Here is a 22,975-nt window from a genome sequence, read left to right as displayed (position 1 = left end):
GTTAATTTCAGTGACAATCAAAACTTACTCGTCCCAGGGGGAGGTGCTGAGTAGGTGTGATAAAAGCATTATGAGGAGACATTGACGAAAGACAACAAAGGATGTCAGGAGACGGGACAACCGGGGGGGTTAAACGTCAACACGCGAGCAACTTTCAGTGGCGCTCGCGTTTTGTGACTCTGCAAAAGGTCATGCTTTAGAGGAAAGAAATACAATATGACATCAGTCTGGACTATGATTTCATTATCCATCTATCGATGCTGCTGACTATTAAGAAGCCTTTCCGTTTGCTAAGAACAAAGTTCGCCTACCACACAGAATTATATTTAACAGTTTGTATAATCAGAATTTACAGTCATTAGCAGATTGAGAGACCTTGAAATAAAATATTGATTATTAACAACCAAGGATATGTCAAACGATAACACTTAAGTAAATTCTGACAAGATTTTATACATGCAGACTACAAAGTGGCTTTGATTATACACATCCACTGAGGTGTAAATTTCCCCGCTGCGGGACTAATAAAGGATTATCTTATATTATCTTATCTTATCTTTTATAGGCCATCGTATTGGCAAAATTTCACGCAAATCACTATATTAAAAAGAGACGTCTTATGGTTGAACAAGATTAGAAAGGTGAGTTTCATACGTATAAGAATCTAGCTTTGGTTTGTATCACCATGACGGAAATAAATGATCAACAACAACCAAACATTTGAAGACGATTCTACTACAAAACAGAAAAATCAGTGCGGACAACAATGAGACACATTAATCAGGCCAGTGGGTAACGGAAGGATCCGGATCGAAGGGGTTCGTTCAGAGGGGGCTGCTATATCATAATGCTGTTTTCATGGTGGGAATGGTAATGGACGGGACATGGTGAACAGGGCGGACAAGACAGCTGGGACAGAGACACACTATGGCTGGGTGGAAATACCTTGGTTCCCTGCCAGTATGCCCAAATTACTGTCACAGCGTGTTTATTCCGCGCTTCTTGTTTTAGACGCCTCAGCTCCATCCGAGCCTGGTGGGATGTGGTGGGCGTTAGGTAAGACAGGTTGAGGTTTGTGAGAAGGAAAAGAATCAAGAAAAAGGAAAGTGAAAGAGGAGTGAGGGGGGGGACGGGACGGGACAGAAAAAGAGAAAGTTGCAGTTGTGTGATCAGCAAACGAAGCAGGACCAAAGGGAAACAGCAGCAATAACATCAAAGATAGCTTTGTAATACTGTTGGGCAATTAGGCAGGAACGCTGCATGAGATGAAAATGTGTGTAAGGCAATACTGTTAAGACTTCAGTATTGCAGCTTTTTTCCACCACATGAATAAAAAAAAAAAGCCTGTATAAAACCCAGGCTGGTGCTGCGTTGAGGTAATAACTTCACTCTCTTGATATCCATCTGCTCTTTAATGCGTCAGTACCTGGGTGCCGTGCCAGAAGGCTGCGATGGTGGTCACTGCCTCTTTACATCTCTTCTGATATTTCAGCTCTCTCAGTAGTTTGCGGGCCTGGTGAAATAGAAGAAGCAAACATTTCATTTATTTTTTTTCTTGTCATGATTTTTCGCTTGCCTTCCTACTAGATTTTGTTCTAAACAGAGTGAATTCACAGGGAGGTGCACACCTGCCATCCTCTGGTGTAGGACTGCATCACAGTGGTGGCGGTCTTGATCTTCTGGTATTTCTTTTGTTGCTGTGAGATGGAGAAGGTAAAAATAAGAAATTAACTGTTGTTGTTGTTGTTGTTAATTTTGCTTTGTGCGTGATTTTGAGCAATGCATTGTCCCCAAAGAGCCTCACCGCATATCGGCGGTACCATGCTGACACCACTATCTGACTCTTCTTCAGCAGCAGGAAGTGGCTGCGGCACTTCCAGCCACGGTAGATCTTCTGAATAAGTGCGGCCAGGTCTTGCAGGCATTGCCTCCTCCTCTCCTCCAGGGAGAAGAGCTGTGTGGGAAGAGGTGCAAATTACATTCATGAGGCAAGAAGAAAACACTCGTCTATACAGTGTGAAATGTATTGTGAAACTGGCAGGTATCAACATAAAAAAAATATTTTGGCAAGTACTGTGTGTTTGCATCATCTGCAATAAGGTCATAGTTATAAAATGAAAATAAATCATAAAATAACCTCCTCCCTCTGTGAGATCAATAGAAATGCTCTTTTTATCTGATCAAATACTTATTCATTGATATCAAGTACAAAGTCCAATCTATTTCCTGGAAAGAGCAAGGTGGAAGGTAATAACCCTTTCATGTTTGGACTCACGCCGAAACAATTAAAAAAATGGACTTCAAAATGGATCGACATCAGGGATGTCAGTACAACATTTTATTTTCCAGTCAAGCCAATGACATTTGTTCATCTAGCAGAAGATCTTGGTCTTTTTCATAGCACTGCTTTGCATCAGGTTGGAAAGCAGAATTTCTCGTTGCCCAACTTTATCTGGCTGTTAATGTAAGTTAAGGTTGAATAAAAATAGAAAAATAGAAGTAGCTGGATGAGCTCAAAAAAATATCGTCTGGAAACGTGGATTAAAATCCCCTAAACTAGATGGCATGAAGTGATTTCACAGCTGCAGATAAATAAGGCAGATAAGTTGATCAGATAGAAAAGTCAAAAAATTCTCTCACAATGAGATCATGTTATTCCAAGCTCTGTTGGTCTTTTCACTGGGTGGGGAGAAAGTCCATTCAAATGCTGCAGGCCTGAGCTGTTGAAGAGCCTACAAGCGCTGAGTTAAGAAGCTCATTTCCCATGTTAGATGGGAGGGCTAAGTGAAACCATGTGTTTTGTTTTTTTCTGGTGGTTACATGCTAATTGCTGAAGTGGGGGCGCCGAGTGCAGCTCACCCTGCTTTACAAACATCTTACTGTGAGAAAAACAGAGCAGCCGAGCGTGCTTTATTCAACCTTCAGACATTCACAGCCGGATCAACCGGACTGCACAGCAGATGTCTAAACTGACTACAAAACATATTTAAGGGATGCTTTATTCTGTTTTCTACCATTCTTGGGTTCCTGATGAAGATCTTGGAGCGGCCGTAGGAGAACTCGTCAAGTGGGACCTGGAGGTCGACCATCAGCACCTCCACTCCTTCCCTATGGAGAGAAAGAAGGGTCAGATGGGGTCATCCAAAGCATACGTGACACTTCAAGGGGCCATGAACAACATAAATGCAACTGTGTAGAAGCAGTGGGAAGATTTTCGGACACAGTAGAAAAACAGCACTGAGGATGTAGAGCTTGAGAAACAGAGAGAAAGAATGATTAAAAAGGAGAATGAAACAAAACCAGAAAAACATGTGGAGGGGGGGGGGATGAAGAAACCGCACAAAGCACTGAGGGATGGCTGAACAACAAGATAGCAACGTGTGGTACAGCAGATAGGAATCTCAGTGCTTTTTACCGGCACAGAGGATGGAACATGTAAGTCTGGCTGATTTGGAACAGAAGGAGACAGATAAAGGATGCAATGTCTCAACATGTTCTGGTTCAGAGAGGGAATGGTTCATTTCTGATGAACAACTGCTGTGGTATGTTGCAGGACTGTTGCTAGTTTCTGAAAGGACGTCAAGCAGATAGTTTCATGTGGTGCGTGCAAAAACCTGAAACTGTGTATGTAAGGACTGTATGTTGTAAATAAATTCAGTCACAAGAAAAAGCAAACACATCCTCGTATAAAAAGTAACACAATAATTATATTCCACCTTGTGTGTGGATTCACTTTCCCAAAAGTAGGGGATATTCCTTGCATTTAATATTAATTGAAACAAGTAACATTAACATTTACAGAAACATTTCCAGGGGGAAAAAAAGCCATACTTAAATAATATAATATTTCCCTAAAAGTAGCGTGTAATCTCCTACTACTACTTTGCTTTATATTTTTTAAGGTATACTGTGTTTCAGTGTGTTGAGTAAATCGTCAAGTTCAGCAGATTATTTCCCCCCTTTGAACCGTTATTTATCCAGGAAAGAAAAGCTATCGGAGCCCTTTTCCAGCAATAACCTGTTTCACATTCTCACAGCTCCACACAAGCACACCTGGGAGCTGACCACTCAAACTGCAGTCTATTAGTGCTGGTCACAGTCGCTTCCGCTGGGAGTAGTCTGAGACTCAGTGCCTTAGTTAAAGATACCTATGAGCATTGCTCGGCTTCCACACTTCCATTTTCTCACAAAGACCCAAAGGAGGGATTTGTTTTGGCGACCATCCAGTGTCGAGACCCCTCTTTTCTCTCTGCTCCACTCTGCCCAGCAATTAAGTCTCTGCTTCAGAATAAACACGACCGTTACCTGGCAGGCCCTCTCCAATGGGGCCAGGTCCGTTTGCAGAGCATTTTGTAGCGCTCCAGGCACGGCTCGTAGGCCTGGCGGAAGGCGTAGCCCGCTCTCCTCACACGGACGTTCTCCATCAGGCCCAGGTAGCGCACCTGATGGCAGACCAGAGACTCGGTGAAGATGTGGGAGGCCTTCTTGTCATTGGGCTTGATGCACCTGTGAAGCAAAAAAGAGAGAGAGGTTGTTCACACCGAGGTAACACCGATTACTCCATTCCTTATTAGAAGCAGCAGTTTCAATACTGGAGATATCTCACACAAACCCACAATACCCTTAAACTGGCAGGTCAAAAACAGCCTGTAAGAATGACAGGACTTTACCGGATGTAGTTTGGGTTCTTGGTCTGCAGGTTCCTCATCAGCGTCCCCACCGATGCTCTGAACTGGAACCCAGCAGTCGGCGGTCTCTTCAGGTTGACTTTGGCTGGGTTGCCATCGGGGAACAGCTGTTTGATGAGGCTGTGGTTGGCCTTGTACATGGCCTGTGACAGGTCCCGGTACAAGAGGTCGTTGTTCTTGTCTACAAAACCCTCGGCCCGATACAGCACCTTGATATGAGCAGGGGGAACATCAGAAGATCTCATCGAGGAAGCACAACTGAACAAAAACCATTTTCTTTGTAATCTATTTCAGATTTTATTACTACCGAGTGCATGTCAAGAATTTCCTTGTCTCATCAGATGCATAAATTAATCAGATTGCCATCTACATCTCATTAGTTCTTTCTGCATTCCCTTTATGACCCTGTATCGCTCAACAAACATCATCTTGTAATTTGCTATTGTTCTGTACACAGACTAACGTTCCAGTACCTTGCCGGCGTAGTGCTGAATGCGGAAGCAATTGTGTGGCAGGCTGTGGTCCGTGAGGAACTTTGAATTCTTGCTGCGGCGACTCTCAAAGTGCTGGTGTTCGGCGCAGATGGTGTTCAGTTTGTCCAGGAAGGTCTCGTCGGTGACTGTCCCCGGCCGCAGGCACTCCTCGTCCAACATGGCCAAGATGCCATTTTGGTGCTGGACACATTAATAAAAAGGCATTAAAAAGGTTGCGTTCAATACCCAGAGTTATATTATTATTTGCTACTGGTCTCTAGCTGTTGTATTGTGGTTTGCAAAACACTTGAAGAACTGAACTGGTTCTCTGATAGCTGGGAGAGTGACTTACATTCTCAATGAGGTCGCAGATAATAGCGTTGTTGAAATATTCAACGTTGGTCCACTCGATGCCCTGAAACAAAACAAATTAAGGTCAAAAGTGACAAAAGCGTTTCTATCTTGAGCTAACGTGACATCTTTTCCACATCAGACAGACTCTCAGAGAATTGAGCGGTTAATGATATCGCCTGTATTTCAATGCAACGCTGAGCACCTGGTGAAGTACCTGAAAGACAATCACCGAATCAACACTCTCCTCCCAAAGCAGCCCTCAACAAGTAAGTTGATGCTAAACATAGCTGATGTGAAGTAGCCCCCAATCGATGAGTCACAACCAGAGTTGTTCAGTGCAGCTAATTTCCAAGCGTATACTCGGGTTACTCTCAGTTTGTGACATTCTTTATTGTTTCACATTGATTTGATCTCCTCCTCGCAATAGTGTCTCCTCCTCAAGCTTTAAAAGTCATGTTAGGTCAATTTTATTTATATGGCCCAATGTCACAAATTACAAATTTGCCTCAGGGGGCTTTACAATCTGTACAGCAAACAACATCCTCTGTCCTTGGACCCTTGCAGTGGAAAAGGAAAAACCTTTGATGGGGGAAAATGGAAGAACCCTCAGGAAGAGCAACAAATGAGGGATCCATATCCATATCACAGTGCAATATAAGTTAACATATTTAAAAAAGATGGATCTAGGAGGATATCAAGCAACTAACAAGCCAGACTTTGCGGTAACAATGATGAAGAATGAGTGCTGGACAGGTTTTCCACTGTTGATGGGTATGAGAAGGAAAAAAAAATCTCTAACGTCTAAAAGTCTCTAACTCTAATCTAAAACCGTATGTTTTACAATGTTATAAACTGAGGTTATCCTCCGTCTAGACACATTGATATCTTTAGCACTTAACATTTACATGAGGCATTTGGTACTAATGAGAACAAATGTCCCGGAAACACTAAATGGAATAGCCCCAGCCCCCTTTAAAGTTACATTTCTCATTTAAGCATTTTTTTTTTTAAATCATAAACTTTTTTTATCATAAACTTTAGTGCAGTTTTTAAAATCATTAAATTAGTCTTAATGTTGGTACATCCATCTTTATAGCCCTATTTGTCCTTGCTGGATTATGTTCAGCGGGCCTTTTTCCCCTGCTCTGTCTCTTTCCATCATCCGAGCAAGGACAGAGCACAAAGCCTTTCTGGAGAGGAAAGGGAAAACATTCTCCATCTTGCCCTCTAAAAAAAGGCCACTGGCCTTCAAAAAACCCACATCGCCGACATCTCATTCACAGCTGCTAATGGATTGGGAATGTAGCACTGGTTGATGTAAGCAATCTGACATATATATATTTTTTTGGAGGGGGCGAAAAATAAGGTGTGGCTTAAATTGGCTAAAATGTCCTGATTGGTGGTCCTCCCTCCTTTCTCCAGCACTGTGGGATTTTCCCATGCAGCACACTGGATAGAGGCCAGCAGTGGAATATCATTGGTGGCGGTGTTAGTGGGGAAGGGGTGTGGGGGTCACCACTGCAACACACACACACACACACACACACACACACACACACACACACACACACACACACACACACACACACACACACACACACACACACACACACACACACACACACACACACACACACACACACACACACACACACACACACACACACACACACACACACACACACACACACACACACACACACACACACACACACACACACACACACACACACACAGCTCTGAAAACAAACAGAGCTTAAAGGCCCACAACGGGGAGTGTTTACTCTCGCTGGAGTGAGGGATCACTTCCGTCCCTGCAACTCCACAGAGGGGAGACGGGGAGAGAATAAAAAAATCAGGACTGTGATGGACGACAGAGACGGGATAAAGGACAGACATGAAGTAGAAATGTCTTTAGGTTGAAAGGCAAGTACGCAGATTTAGCTGAAATAAGCACAAAAGGTTAAACAGATGAGTGACGCAACCTAGTTGGGGGATCATGCTGCAGAGGGCCTGCGATGATGAACATTCAACACAACAAATTGAGTGCCGTCATGTTGAAGGATGTAGATGTACAGTTGCAGGTGAGAGAGTGTTTCCAGGGCTACAGGCTGGCCTTCGTGGTAACTTATCCCAGTGTCCAATGTGGATTATGTGTTGTATGTGTGAACACAAACTTACTTCTCTGATGTACTCCTCCTGCTCCTCACGCAGCGTCAGTTCGATAAAGATCTGCTGCAGCTTCTCGTTGCAGTAGTTGATGATGAACTGCTCAAAGCTGTTGTCCTGTGGGAGCAGCCGCGGGAGAAGAAAAACCAATCAGTTCCAGCCTTTGTCGACATGTGGGATCACGGCGCTGCCTGTTAACTCGTTGTTCAACGTCGTTGTCAGTGAAATAGCTTTTGTTTGTTTTTTTTTTTTACTGCAAAAGGGGAAATTGGAACTTTTTCATATCTGTTCAATTTCAGAAGCTATTAAATTGAAGAGCCTTGCTCTTGTTGTTTCTGCTGCACAAACTACTACATACTTCGGTTTGATTTTCTTATTTCTCAAAGCTCTGACTGCATTCTTTCCTCTCTGCAAACATTCATAAGCATGGTCACATCTCTGCCACATTTTCCTACAGTATTTTATTAAAGCGGATAGTTGTACCGACGCGTACCTATAAGGAGAGCTTACAGTATGTTTTAAACACATTTTGCATGACCAAAGACAGTTCCTGGAATTATAGCTTCAGTTTAAAGACACGATTTAGTAAATTTGAACTGACAATTGCATCCACAATGATGCAATCATTTTTTAAAAACCTGCAAACTCACTTCTGACTGTTTAAACTCGCCATGCAATATTGTTTAAAGTGACATCCAGTTAAAAATAGTCTTTTTTGAGCTTTGGAGACAGACTCTAAATCCTTAAAAGCAGTACATCCGACATAATACCAGCAATAACCAGCTCGAAAACAATACAGCCTGCAGCTTACTCCCTCTACCTCGTCTCTTTAACAACCATCTTTTAACAAATATTTAATCAATGTGGACAGTGAACAACTGATACCAGCAAATCTGTCCGGTGCACCTTATGACAATAAACCCCTTCCAGAACAAGTTCCTGTAAATTGTCACGAACTTTATTAAACATTTATGGAGTCTTTCTCGATTATTATTGATGTCAATTATGACCGTTAGTCATGCTTCTTGGCAGACAGCCCTATTATGAGCGGGGTTAGGTTAACATTCATTTGCTAAGGACACAGCAGTGGTTAGAGCAGCATGTTTAGTCTAGGAGCTCAGAGTGAGAGACGCAGCAAGGTTTCTCAGCGACCAGGAAACAGAACACATGGCCTCCGGGAGGTCAGTGATTGATGTGAAGACTTAATTTCCTTTTACTGAGAAACCTAAAGATCGTCTTCACCCTTAATAAACACACACACACACCCAAACACACACACACACACACTCAAAAACATGTCTATACCCAAGTGGCAGCAGACACCAGACTAATATTTCAGCTGCAACTGAGCCGTTTTATGACATGCGGTTTAAAGCAGCTTGAGGAAGGCGCCATCTTAGAACTACGCCTAAAGTTAATGGTCCTATTTCTAAGAGGTGTTGATTCACTTGCCCCAAACATTAACATTTACAGAAACAGTAACATTTCCAGGGGGGAAAAAAGGCCATACTTAGAGAGATGAATGGCTTACTACTCTCTTCTACTCTTTCCTGTATTTTATGATGATCATGAATTTGCCATACACTCACAATGTCATAATGAATTGACGCCTTTAGTGTTCTCAAAATAATGTCTTTATAAATGACCACTTGACTTCTAAAACATCCCAAAACTTCAGCCTAATCTGTATCTGATAAAGGAATTGTTCGACATTTTGGGTGATAGGCTTATTCGCTTTCTTTCACAGAGTTGGATCATTGTAGATGTCTGTACAGTAAATATGTAGCTACAGTTATGAGACTGTTAACTTTGCATGGATCTGGCCAAACGTTTAAAAGACCCCAAAATGTAAAAACAACATGTGCCAGACCATTTCTTTATCTGGGTACAGTAACTCCACTGCCAGGACACGTTGCCGGGCAACCTTAGGGTCATGACGAGACTCAGGAAAGTTACTGCTCCCAGCCAAGAAAGAGTCCATTTTGTTACTTTGGGACATTTAAAGTGAGCTTCAGACTTTATTACCTTCAGACAGAGCCAGGCCCCCTGTTTCCAGTCTTTTATGCTAAGCTAAGCTAAGCTAAGGGACTGTAGCTTCATAGTTACTGTACAAACATGACACTGGTGGCAATTTTCTGATTTAACTCTTGGAAAGAAAGACAATAAGTGTATGCTTTCCAAAATAGTCAACTATTTCTTTAAACTACTATCTGTTTATAACCACAAACAAAAAGACATTCAATACAGCAGCAACACATTTAGTTACCAGTTTATCAGGTGCACCTGATAATTAAACTAATCCAGTCTAATACAACAGCCCTGCAAAGATAAATCATTCTAAAACAGTATTTTGTCAGTTAGATGCAATACAATTCAACATGATGCTAAATGACTATAACCTTGCATCAGCACCTCTCTAAAAATCTACACACTTAACAGCAGCTTTTATGAATGTAGCGTTTATTGCAGGGCTGCTGTATTACACTGCATTAGTTTTCAGCCGGGTGTAACCTAATAGACTGACAACTGAGTTTCAAGTCATGATTCAAACGAGGCCAAAGGCTTCCTTTGCATCGTTCCAGTCATGCGGCTATGCTGCACACCGGGAGCCCTGAATCGTCTTTAATGAGGAGCTGAATTAAGTCGTTTAGATCACAGCATGCACACTGGCACAGCAAACCGGCCGGTGCAGGTGTTACTTACGCAATCCTGGTGACCCAGACACAACACAAGAGTGAGAGGAGAGGGATGACTTGAGAGTGAGTGGGGCGAAACAGGCAGGGATATGAAATAGACATGAACATATGGGGGTGGGGGGGGACTGAAGGCATCAAGCAAATGGGTAAGGACATTTATTCCATTTCCATGTAAGTCTATACAGTGCACTCTGCCTTGTGTTTGCATGCACATGCATTCCTATAATTAACATAATAGAACCGTATAACCCATACATATTTGTGTAATATGCAATGTGGCTGAAGCATCAAAGACATTCTGTTTACTGTGTCATGTCGTTGACAGTGTATTTGATGTGTTGTCAATGACTGTGTTTTGACCAATTCCTTAATGTTGCCATTTTTCTACTGTGAAATGCTGATTTTAGTGTTAAAATCACCTTGCCACAATACATTATTTCACCCCTGGGAGCAATAAGGCTGAACTAATCTGATGTGCGTGTGTGTTTTTAGCAGCCTTCAGTTCTTATTGATAAGCTCCTCACAGGAACCAAAACAGGCACTCAAACAGCCCGGGGCTAAATCCTTTTTAAATGTAATAAAATGTTTGGGCGGTCGTAATCTGTCCTTGTGGCTTAGAAACAAGGAGTGGGTTTGATCTGCCTTTTGTCTTACCTCAAATATCTCAAAGCCATAGATGTCGAGCACACCCATGACCTTGTGGCGAGCTTTAGGTTGTGCCTGCAGGGAGACAATATTGTCAATATTAGAAACACACTATGAAGGGTATGTAATGCCAGTTTAACGTAGCATGAAAAATAGTGAAGAATACAGAAACAGAAATGATAAAAAAAATCAACTGACATGAAGTAAAATAAATTCAGTTTTTTGCTTACTTTAATGCTTCCGTTGATCCTGGTAACTAGCCAGCTAAACAGACGACTGTAGAGATTTTTGGCAAGGGCGTCTCGGGCATAGTAGGCCTGTAAATTGACACAGATAAACATGCATGAATTCATTTTCACTACATCTCTGCATACTACTAAACATCCTAGAGGCCATTACTTGAGTGTCAAACAGGTCAAAAAAATTTAAATCAAAAAGAAAGAACTCCCTTCGCAAATATACACAAACTCATAAAACACTAAACATGAATGGCAACATTATTCTGAGGTCAGGTGAATTTCTGACACCTTTTACTATTCTGCTTTTGTACACAGAGGACCACGTTTGAAACATCCTCATCATATGAAAAGTCTGAGTGAACTCACTAACCTCTTAAATGTGACCTACATTTGAATTTTCCAGGAGGAATAAGGCTTATCTATAATGGAGAGGTTTTCATGTTGCATTGACATGGATGAGAGTCGGCAGCCGGAGGAGCAAGTCATGGGGAAGAAATGTCCCTTTAGCTTTTCATGCCCTGTGTGCGTGTGTGTGTGTGTGTGTGTGTGTGTGTGTGTGTGTGTGTGTGTGTGTGTCAATTCAAGTATGGCAGATACACATTGGCATAACTGGTGCAAGACAGATCTGTAACGTTCCCTCTGACCTGGGCCACATTCAGGGTAGTAGACACTTTCTCCTGCTTCGCCTCCACCGTGCGGTAGCTGAACGCCCTTTCCAGCACCGACTGCTCGGTCCCCAGCAGCTCACACATCTCTTTCAAATCTTTAAAGGGGAAAAAAAGGGATTAAAATATGACCTCAAATAATTGTGACCACGATTCATATTCCATATTTTACGTTGCCGCTGATCATAAAGCTTGTAGATCGAATGGATGTAAACTTGTTTTGCTTTTAAAAAGATTTAGACCACCACATGTGCATTCCCCTAAAACTTGCTCCCTCGTTTTCATGAAAAATTTGTCTGGGGTGGTCACTGTGATGCTTTACAGTTACTTTATTTGGATTGTAAACCTCTTGTGATGATATTCTATATTTTAATGGTTTCTCATTGTTTTCATGTCAATGCATTCTAGTGCATTTAATTAGGCCGAGGAACTTTTGAACAGTTAAAGCAAAACATGAACCTTATCTGTTGATATCTAAGGATTAAATAAATATGTCTCTGATGATAAAATAATCACGCTGTTGGAGATGGAAGAATTCTACAAAGTAACTTTCCAAAAAGGCAGCATACAGAAACATGCAATGTGACTGCAAAAAGCCAGTGATTCATATGTGAAAGAAAAAAGACAAAAGTGGCACTGAGATGAATCATGCCAATGTCATGGAGGGAAATATGTAAATGTATTATTTGCCTAAAGAGAACAGCTGTGGCAATGATGACACAAGCTTGTGTCACGCAAATCATAAAACGCAAATACATAATAGGTGATGCGATGACTGAGGAAGAGGTCAAAGCAGCCAATAGGGGGCAGTGGCTCAACATCAGGCCAGTAGGTCATGATGGTCAAAAAGGTTTAAAAAGGTAAAAATATTCACAATAAATCAAAATAATTCAAATAAAATGATCAAATTAATCCAATTATGCAGCCTGTCTGATATTTATCTGAACATAAATAAACACACAGACAGCTTAGTTGCACACGACTACATCATGAGGCCTAATCGTCAAAATGACGTTAAAAATGTGTTTCAATAGTATCAGAGATATTTTAATGTAGGAGAGATTCTTTGCTTCCCCCTTGTCATCTGTCAAACTCACCGTTTTTGTCTTTGATGCGGCTCTCGTCGGTGCCGTTACAGCGCGACTCTGGCTTGAACTCGAGGTTGCCGAGCTTCAGCACGGCCGCCACCAGCTCCAGCACCGACTGCACCTCGTCCTCCATGAAGCCCACAATCTGCATGGCATTCTGGAGGGGGGACGAAAAAAAAAAAAGAATGAGTCACAAGTCAGCTGATGTTGTTGAACCTTATTAAGAAACATGAGCACAGGGTTGCAAAGGGGAACTCAGGTTTAAATGCATTGTAATTACAGTGTCTATGACTGTGCAAAAACACCAGTTCTGAAAGGCTGAGTTCTGAAAGGCCTGCAGCCAGAATTGTTATGCTGATGAACTGAAATAGTCAAATGAGAAAAAAAGATTGAACAAGGCAGAGCTGCACCCGCCAATAAGCTGTGTCAGACAGAGCACCATGTTTTTTTAAAACACTCATTCAAGAGAAGAGTCTCATCTGACTGAGGTCTCTATTTTGAGGGACTCCAGGCTAAACTAAGAGTCCATTTGATTTACATAATTCATGAGTGGCATGAAAAGAGGAAAAAAAAAACATGAAACCCATCATCTCTCCATTAAAAAACGGCAAATTACCCAATTCAATATTTAAATGCCCTTAACTGAATCCCAGACCGCCACACAAGTGCCAAATATGAAACAACTTCCTTTACAAAGCTAACAAACAGAGGATTGATTAAGGGCTTTATGTTTCTTGTTTGCTGTGGTCATAGGTGGAAGAAGTACTCAGCTCTTGTACTTGAACAAAAATAGCAATACTGCAGTGTAGAAATACTCTCTTACTAGTAAACGGTTCTACATTCAAAATGCAAGTAAACTAAAAGTACAAAAGTATTGTATTAAACCATACTTAAAGTATCAAAAGTAAAGTAATACAATATGCAGACTTGCCCACTTCAGAATAATCTTTATTATATTCCATCGATCATAATCTGTTTGTTGATTATATTTTGTATTATTAATCTGAATCTGCAAAGTTATTAAATGTAGTGAAGTGGAAATTACAATATTTCAGTTGAACTATAAAGTAGCAGAAAATTGAAATACTCAAGTAAAAGTACGAGTCCCTCACAACTGTACGCAAGTATGGTACTTAAGGAAGTTTACTTTGTTACTTTCCACCACTGGCTGTCGTACTTTTTTTTTTATATGTGTTGATATTAAACTCAGTACCATAGTTAATGGTAAACCAAAAGAGAAAGTGTGGCCATCGTTGTCTACATAGCAAGACTAGACCCATTGTGTAGTAGGAATGTCCCCTTGTGTTTCCGCTGGTGAAACGCAGCTGTATGGGGAACGCTGAGAAAACTCCATGCGAGAGGTGATGAGAAGCAGGATGTGAAATGCAAGGAAACGAGTGAAGGAGAATGTGATGGAACGGACTGCAAAGGCTAATGCAGTAGCTGAGTGGAGCGTGCTGGAGCAGGGCCGCTAACAATAGAGTGCAGTCGAAAAGAAGTCTGTTATAGACACAACATCCTCCACTATGTTTCACCGCCAGTAAGGATAACAAGTGGTGGCATTGTGCATGCGGGCAAGATATTGAATGTGTGTGCACAAGCTTATTTTAATAAAAGGAAGCAGCTGCCTTGTCTCCAGTGGTTTTCCCCAAAGACATGCTGCTGTTCCAAGGTAAACCATTTCTGCCATTTATTTAAATGCTGCACAAGGACTCTCGCGTGTTTAATCAATGCAAAACTAGCAGTTCTTTTTTTTTTAAGTTCCCTTTCAAGTTCATGTTCAGTTTAAAGTTCACCTGGTTTTGCAACATGTGGGAGGTCTGTTGCGGAGTGTTTTCACAATCCAGATGATGGATTTTTATATTTTTATACCCGTACGCTCTGTTAGTTTGTTTAATCCAGAAGTTAAGGAGAAATCACTTCCTGTATCCTCTGTATAGGATGCAGATGATCTCGTATGATGCAAAGGAAAGACGGTTTTGTACGTCAGAGCGTGGTGCTGCTCATGATGAGTGTGTATTCTTGTTTGTCTGTTCTTTTGTTAATCAGGATTGTTTTTTGGACAAGTTAGATCATTTCTACTAACAGTTATTTGAGCCAATTCGTAAAATATAATCTGGGAGAATCAAAATTAGGGTTAAGTACAATATCATTCAAACAAATACGTGTGTGCACTACTCACTCTGACTGTCCTGAAGTTGGCCGCATCATCCAGCCCGTTGACCGCGGCGGAGTCCAGGCTCAGGTAGTTGTACTTGCTGAAGTCTCGATCCAGCTTCAGCTTCTCTGTGACACAAAACACACAGATTGCTATCCAAACGACATTTGTTTAAAGCTGGTTGGCTGAAGGCAATTTAAGTCGTAATTTACATTAAATAAACATTACACAACTGCACGCTCCATAGCTAGGAGGTGCCTAATTAAAAAAAAACCAATATTGTTATGAGCTTAATTTTCCAGGGACCTTCTAGAAAAAAAAAAGAATCACTTGAAGGTACAAAAGGTTCCAATTTGACACCCATGCCCTGAATACAAACCTGTCCAACCCACTCCAAACACAATTTCTACACCGTGAATGCGCTTAGAGTTACTCCTGTGAACACTATTGTGGAAGATCAAATGCTGCCCCCCCCCCATCCTATTTAGTAGCAAAGAAATCTATTCCTCTGGTGGGTGCATGTGTCGGATTTCATTAGCGGCTGCATTAACTACAGCTGAATCAGGCCCCTGTGATGTGTGTGTACGTGTGTGTGTGTGTGTGTGTGTGTGTGTGTGTGTGTGTGTGTGTGTGTGTGTGTGTGTGTGTGTGTGTGTGTGTGTGTGTGTGTGTGTGCTCTCAATGATCAATGAGTCAATGATCGTTATTTTGTTATCCAGCGTTCCGGACATAAAAACAATGCCCTCTGTCCACCGAAAAAGCAAATAGAGGGAACAGGTTTCACGGCTAGCCTTTGTTCTCTGTGCTGTTTGTTGGGCAGGAAGGTTGGGTCATTAATGCATCGGCCATGTGTTGTGTGCAGCTGCAGTAATGCCGGAAAATGTTTTTATGTAAGATGGCATGCTGGTGCTTCCAGATGACAGTTAAAAAGAGGTAAATTAGATTAAATTGGAAATTCAAATAAGGAAACACAAACTCCATGGAGTATGACACCTTAATTAAAACAAACCGCAGAAGGTCCTACAATGGTGGTGAGTTCAATTTCCTTTGGAGTAGACTGCTCAGCTAGCTACTGTGATGTTTGATTAATTAGTTCCTGTGAGCAGATATGTGTATATTCTGAGACTGGAAGTTATTTCAAGCGATCAGGCTAAATATATCACAACCCCAGTTTGTGGTTTGGGCTGATAAGAAGGGTCCATTTAAGTATTTAAAAACTGCCATTTCTCTCAGATCCAGGAGCACTTTAAGATAAGTTTTGCTACTATCTACACTTAAAAAGATAATGCATTAATGCTTCCACTGAACGCTTTCCAGTGTTTTCAGGACTTACTGAGTGTGTCATCGGAGGCTCCAGACAAGAGCTGATAAAAGATGTGGAAGTTCCTCTCTCCTCGCGGCTGTTTCACCACACGTGACTTCTCCAGCAGATCTTAAAGAGAAGAGAACAACAAAAGGAAACAATGACACATGATGACAAAAAGATATTTCCCGATAATAGTCCTAACGGGAAAGGTTTCAGTGGTGGGAAGTACTCCGAGGGCTTCTTGGTTCAAATTACAGTGTTCAAGTTGCCAAAGTGACCAAGCTTATGTTATTTGCACACACACACACACACACACACACACACACACCACACACACTACAGGAAGTGTACAAGGAGAGAACCACACAAGGATCTCAAACATCAGCCCTTTCTCCCAGGCTACCGACCAAGTGCAACAGTACCTGATTAAAAGGGGACCCATCATCTGCTCAGCGCATTAGGCTCAGTGTGATTTAATTAAAGACCAACAGCAGAGCTCTGCATCTGCGGCTGCTTGAGATCCTCTTCACTGCCAGTCTGGCTGGATAACAGCATCCAATTTGTCTTATTTTAGGAGAGACTTAGGAGTTTACATTAAACTGTATGAACTGAGGGAAAAAGTATCCCCGCGAACTGCCATTTTAACCACAGTCAAATTTCCAGCCATAAAAAGAGAACTGTTCCTGGCTTTGGTTGATCTTTAGACAAACTGTGACTCACCAGTATGTGGTAGCTGAGAGAACAGAGTGGTCACTTTGCACTGAAACTGTGGATACACTAACAAGAGAGCCCTACACAGAGACCTGGGGCTGTCAGAGTTATCGCTGGGTCAGGCTCTGTGTGAATCTGGCCATGGATCACATAAGTGACTCTAAAGCAGCAAGCGCATCAATAATACAACACCCAGGACTGAGTGGCTGGCAGCAGCAATATAGAGCTGAGGTCAAAGACGCAGAGAGAGGATAAGAACAATACCACTTCCTTCATTTCTGCTTTGCATCGAACATTTTTTATATACGTGGTCGCAGTTGATTTACGTCTGTGCAGAGTCTCTGAAGTTTTCTCAAACTAAGCGAACTGAAGTGACCTTCCACGTTGTGTCCAGCCAAACCCCCTTCAGTCATCTTTTCATTGCTTCTGAGCCACAGCTTTTTCCATCTTATGTAGTAAAGCAACCTTGAACATCTTTTTCTCTCCCTTGGAAATGCAAACACACATTAAAAGTAGCAATGTGGGAACAATATCCTGTTATGTTTTGACTTTGGCTGCCAAAAACTTCTTTTCCACTATATCATTAAAGCTACGGAGGATTGGGTTTTCAAAAAAAGTAGAGCCATCTAATCTCAGTTGTAGGAAGCACCGAGGGCTTGACGGATGTACGTCTAGGGGGAAAAAAAATAATGAGCAGAGAGGTGAAGAGAAATAAATCCAGGCTCATCCATCTGTCTAGCAGGCCAGCCGGCCCTGTCTGAAGCAGTCACATGTCAGTGGCTCTTCTTCACAGAAAGTCCCTTGTAGTCGGACTGACTCGAGTCAACACACAGAGGTTCATTTGTGTCTCGGCCATCAGCTCCCCTTTTTGTTTCTGTGACCTCTGGCGGAGCAGTCAGCGCAGACGCAACAATGTGAACAGAAGCAAGATAATAGAGAAAAGATCTGAGGAGTGAAAGACAGAAGGGAGGAGGAGTGCGCCCTGTTCGGTCTGAGATTGGGTACAATAAAGCTTCCAGAGCTGCACCTCAACAATTTGAAAACTTTTGAGGATAGATAAAAGAGACTTGTGTGTTTAATGATACTGTTTAACTATGTTGCTGGGATGAATCGTTGTCAGGTTGACAAGAAAATGACTAAAAGAAGATAAAATAATGGCTAGATTAAGATGAAGCATGGTGTGTACAATTTTACAGATTTCTATGTTGTGTTTTAAGGATACTGTAATGTCAACTACTACTCACAGTTGCTGATGACTCCACCCAGAGGATCTCCTTTGAAGTCAAACTCAATGTCCATGTACTTTCCCTGTGGATAAAAGTGCAACATTTAGAACAACACTTGTGTATGTAGGTGAAACTGAACTTTAATACACACTGTACACCGTGAGCTGGGTCCAAAACTCAGCACCAGCTGCCAATCATAAACGGTTCAATTGAAATAACTGTGTAGAGAGGAAGCCCCCACCCAACCATGCCAAGTTATCTCTACTGGAGAAATAAAACAAAGCATTTCAGCCCGTCTCTCTCCTTCGATCTGAAACTTGGAAGCTAGAACACAGAGTCCTGTGTGTGTTTGTTCCCCCCGATGTATTAATAGCAGACAGATCCTCAGATCAGGCCGTGCTCTACTGGTGAGCGGGCTCAAGCCAATCTCAACTAGCCTGCTGCACTCAGCAAAATGAGGAGACAGTTTTATTCTGAGGTCTCTGATAAACTGATGGAGCTCTGATGAACTGGCACATAGCGTGTAGGCCTGAGGTCCTTGTCCAGAGGTTTATACCAAGGTTACCTAAATATAAACAGATCAGGGGCATAATCCTTTATAATGCCAAACTCCCTGTTACCACTGCACGTCCAGGCGTGTGTTTGTGTGCACCAGTGCAGGTAGATGATTGAACAGAGCGTTAAAAGGAAACCTAAAATTTGGATTGGAAAAGCACATTGGCAGCGAGCCTGCTAGATTCTACTGGCTGGTCTAACAAGTTTAACGGTGTAATGGTGTTGCAATCAGACTTTTGGGAAGTACTGGAAGTTTTCAGATAAACTGACTCACTTTTTCATTTTTCTTCGAATTTGCAGCTAAATAAACCCACATGTTAGAAAAATGAACATGAACACAAGTGTCGGTGTGATTGGGAGTAACCTGATGCAATGTCATGACATAAGGGAGGAACCTGAAGCAGGCTGATGCTGCTGGAGTCGGGGCCTCCCTGAAAATAACGAGCCAGACAGTGAGAATGGCATCCTTGGGAAAACAAAAAGCAAAACGCCCGTCTCCTTTCATTCCTCCACTGCCTGGAGAGAAATCCTCTCCTGGATCTGTTTGTACACTAAAAACACTCTCATGATGTTATCTCTGCCATAGAGATATGCATCGTATTTCTTCAGCTTACTCATTTTCCAACCTCAGCAGGGAATCAATCAGTCAATTGATATATGTGCAGTTGGAGAGACGGGCAGAAATGATATTAAATATACACGAAAGTTTGGACAAAGTGATTGTTCAGTGCTTTTGGTCTGCTGTGGCATTTGACCGCACTCTGCAGCTGATGAACAGCAGTGTACGTCAAAGGTCTTGTTTTGTGTGCTTTATGTAAAGAGCGTTCGCATAATTAACATGTGCAAGTTAAATGTATCATGCGTGCAAAGCCTGCTGTAACTGAAGCAGTGCGTGGGCGGGTACAGATCCAATATGCTGCATGACTTCACGTGATATGGAAAAGACATTAGAAAATACAAGGGAAGAAAATCCCCTTAAAGGACGTTACTTTCTGTATTCGTTGCTGTGAAACATGTACTAACATGCCTCACTTAAGGCCATGCCACTACGGAAAACATCAGCCTTGACATCTCGTAAGCCTCAAACCAGTTTATATTTAAAAAAAAAAAAACCTGCAGACCTTTTCGTAAACCATTGTTGTGTTTCGATAAAATTTCTGTGAGAACTGATCAAGCTCCAACAATTGTAGAAAAGAGGAAAATAAGCTACCGCACCATTATAGATCTATACTAGAAGTTTAATTAAGTGCGAGTCCGACTGATGCAAGCACATGAATAAGAAATTAAAACTCACTGAAGAAAGAAATTAAAACAGACATAGAGACGGACACAAAAGTAGGGAATTAAGAAAAGATTTTGGGACTTAGAGGGGAAAAAAAAAACGCAGATGAAAGTAAAGCGGTGGATGATGTTCTTGCTTGAATGAATTCTGAATGAAAACATCCAATCTGTGCATCATTTTTTTGCAAATAAGGCCTCATTTGAGAAGCAAACGTCTCATTAAATGACACACAGTTGTTTATCAGTTCTGAAGGAGATACTTACAAATCTGGAGGAGTTGTCATTCCTCACTGTTTTGGCATTTCCAAAGGCTGAAAATCATAATGGGACACGGTGAAAACATTGCAAACAATGCATAATTCATTCTCATCCACTTTAAATAACGGTATAGCCGATAACATCCAAACAAATCAAAGCTTGTTTACAAATATTGCAATACATATTAATGATCCTCAACATTGTGCCCCAGTCCAGCTAGCTTTCAATCATATAAGGACTGGATGTCAAAGCTATTTGTACTGATGAAGCCCCATAATTCTGGGTGGATTAAGCAAAGCACCGCGGCTTTCCAGGCTTAGGAGCGGCTGAACTTTGCTGTCACACCACATTCGAGTCAAAGTGCTTCAATATGTGCCCCTGCTTATCAACAAACAATCACAAACATGATGTTTAAACACAGTGTTGCAGCGTATGACTGTATGAGTGAGTGTGATCATAAAAAATGCATTACACACACACGTAGGCCTCATTATGTGCATAAATCAGCCTTTTTCAACCCACAGCCTTCTTGCTTCTGCCCACATTTATACATTAAAATGCTATTAATACGTCATGCGTCACAGCGCTATTAGCATATCAGCTTGATTGCGGCTGATTAATGTGCATTTTCTATAGTTGGTTGACAACAAATGAGACCAATAACTGTACCAATAAAGAGCGCGAAGCAGAGTCCCAGAGAGCGAGCATGATAAACCCCCCCCCCCACCAATTACATTGGTGGGAGCTAAACTCTCGCAGATGTGCAGGTTTTTCTGCAGCGACTCTGGGTATACAGCTTCATCATTCATGGGCATTTCCTGTCCACTGCCCCCAATTAAAGTACAGCTGTTTCTGTGCCAGCACTGAGCTGTGAGATTGAGACAGTATGTTTGTGTGTGTGTGTGTGTGTGTGTGTGTGTGTGTGTGTGTGTGTGTGTGTGTGTGTGTGTGTGTGTGTGTGTACTAGGGAGAAGTAGAGGAATAAAAAGAGTGTTTTGCACAGAATCTTTACAACCCTTAAAGTTATTTTGCTGATCAGCTTACTTGTCAGCGACAGTACGATTCCCATGTTGATGTGGTTTGTCGGTGTCTTCGGGCTGAATCTAAAAGTTTTGCAGTTGCTGTGTGACTTAATGTGGGTTTTTTTATGCTAATAATCAGCAGTTTTGCGGTGATGAAATGTATTTTTCTGGTCATTACGTGTCCCAAAACCAAACAAAAATATTAAAGATTGTCGTGAAGCTCTATGCAGGGTGGGTGACAGGGTTGCAAATATCCAATGTAACACAATTTATGTTTTCCAAATTTTTAGCAAAAGTAGACTCATTTTGACTTTTGACGAGCATTTGAAATGAGACAGCAATGAGTGTGAATGTCGCTCACTCACCCTCCAGCACGGGATTGGACTGCAGCAGCTGTTCCTTGACCTTATTGACCTCCTGGCCCTTCCCACACACCGCTGCCACGTATGACATCACCAGCTTACTGGCCTCTGGAACACACACATGCAGACACAACAAATAGTAGGTCAACGCCTTTGCCAGACATGACAAGAGCGAAACAAGAGAGGCTGCCCACCCTTCTCACCATTCCCCCTTTAAAAATTCCCCTTACCTCATCCCCCCAGACACCCATAAGGGTAGGGTGTGGGTCATCATTCTCGGGTAATAGAGCATAATGGAGACCCAGTTTGTTTAGTTAGACCATTGTTGCATCAAGTTATCATCATTCAAACTACTGATTTCACTGGGAACCGAGAGGATCCACTTCAATAACGTGACTTTATTCGGATCGACAGAGATGATCCCCTGTTCATCCACTTCTCGTGTCAGAGCTGAAGCTGATCCCAAAGATCACAAGAGTGACTTGTGAGTTCAGTGTGTGTCGTCTCGTCTCGTCCTCGTCCCCCCCCAAAAAGAAATTCTGGATGAGAAACCCGACACAGGCTCAAAAAGACATCTTGTGCTGTCTGACACACAGTGACATGCCTTGTAGGATGACTGCTGCCATCGGGGATCATCTCTCTTGTCCAGTGAGATGGCACTGACCTAGAACTAGAATTGATGTGTGTGTGTGTGTGTGTGTGTGTGTGTGTGTGTGTGTGTGTGTGTGTGTGTGTGTGTGTGTGTGTGCCAAGCAGGGATAGAAGAGAGCTTGACAGTAGTCGCTGGTCCAGCCTGCTGATGAGCCTGGCGTACATGCAGCTCCAGACACGCTCATACATTTTGCCAATGTACAAGAAGGTGTGCAAAAAAAAAAAAAAAAAAAAAAAGAAGAAGAAAATGCAGAGATCAAGAGCCCCTGCTCAGCTGAGTAACAAGGTACACACACTGCTTAATCTTAAAAAAATAAAAAAAGAAGATGTATGTCTCAGGGAAGCAAAATAAACTTCCTCTGTCATCTCTCGGAGAAAAAACAACAACATTGTTATGTCTTCTGTACGCCATTGCTGGCATCTGATAA

The 22,975-nt window shown here is 42.0% G+C and overlaps 1 protein-coding gene across 3 annotated transcripts in view; it reads right to left on the bottom strand.

Annotated features, from left to right (window-relative positions):
* Nucleotides 1-22,975, bottom strand: part of myo1b (myosin IB) — a 57,245-nt gene that overhangs the window by 5,951 nt on the left and 28,319 nt on the right. For 2 of the 3 annotated variants that reach the window (XM_054614784.1, XM_054614783.1), the window contains exons 5-22: nucleotides 21,900-22,004; nucleotides 20,519-20,565; nucleotides 18,437-18,500; nucleotides 16,509-16,607; nucleotides 15,200-15,303; nucleotides 13,027-13,174; nucleotides 11,909-12,027; nucleotides 11,256-11,342; nucleotides 11,035-11,100; nucleotides 7,697-7,801; nucleotides 5,514-5,576; nucleotides 5,162-5,362; nucleotides 4,671-4,897; nucleotides 4,306-4,506; nucleotides 3,015-3,108; nucleotides 1,805-1,954; nucleotides 1,629-1,697; nucleotides 1,427-1,513 (exon numbers count right to left, since the gene is read on the bottom strand). In XM_054614784.1, coding sequence (XP_054470759.1) covers nucleotides 1,427-1,513; nucleotides 1,629-1,697; nucleotides 1,805-1,954; nucleotides 3,015-3,108; nucleotides 4,306-4,506; nucleotides 4,671-4,897; nucleotides 5,162-5,362; nucleotides 5,514-5,576; nucleotides 7,697-7,801; nucleotides 11,035-11,100; nucleotides 11,256-11,342; nucleotides 11,909-12,027; nucleotides 13,027-13,174; nucleotides 15,200-15,303; nucleotides 16,509-16,607; nucleotides 18,437-18,500; nucleotides 20,519-20,565; nucleotides 21,900-22,004 — 2,036 coding nt within the window. Of the gene's footprint in view, nucleotides 1-945; nucleotides 1,033-1,426; nucleotides 1,514-1,628; nucleotides 1,698-1,804; nucleotides 1,955-3,014; nucleotides 3,109-4,305; nucleotides 4,507-4,670; nucleotides 4,898-5,161; nucleotides 5,363-5,513; nucleotides 5,577-7,696; nucleotides 7,802-11,034; nucleotides 11,101-11,255; nucleotides 11,343-11,908; nucleotides 12,028-13,026; nucleotides 13,175-15,199; nucleotides 15,304-16,508; nucleotides 16,608-18,436; nucleotides 18,501-20,518; nucleotides 20,566-21,899; nucleotides 22,005-22,975 lie in introns of all 3 variants that reach the window. The other variant, XM_054614782.1, reaches the window with a different exon arrangement.

Source organism: Anoplopoma fimbria, chromosome 16 (assembly GCF_027596085.1).
Source record: "Anoplopoma fimbria isolate UVic2021 breed Golden Eagle Sablefish chromosome 16, Afim_UVic_2022, whole genome shotgun sequence".
NCBI classification, from domain to species: Eukaryota; Metazoa; Chordata; class Actinopteri; order Perciformes; family Anoplopomatidae; genus Anoplopoma; species Anoplopoma fimbria.
This window is presented reverse-complemented; position numbering and strand designations above follow the sequence as displayed.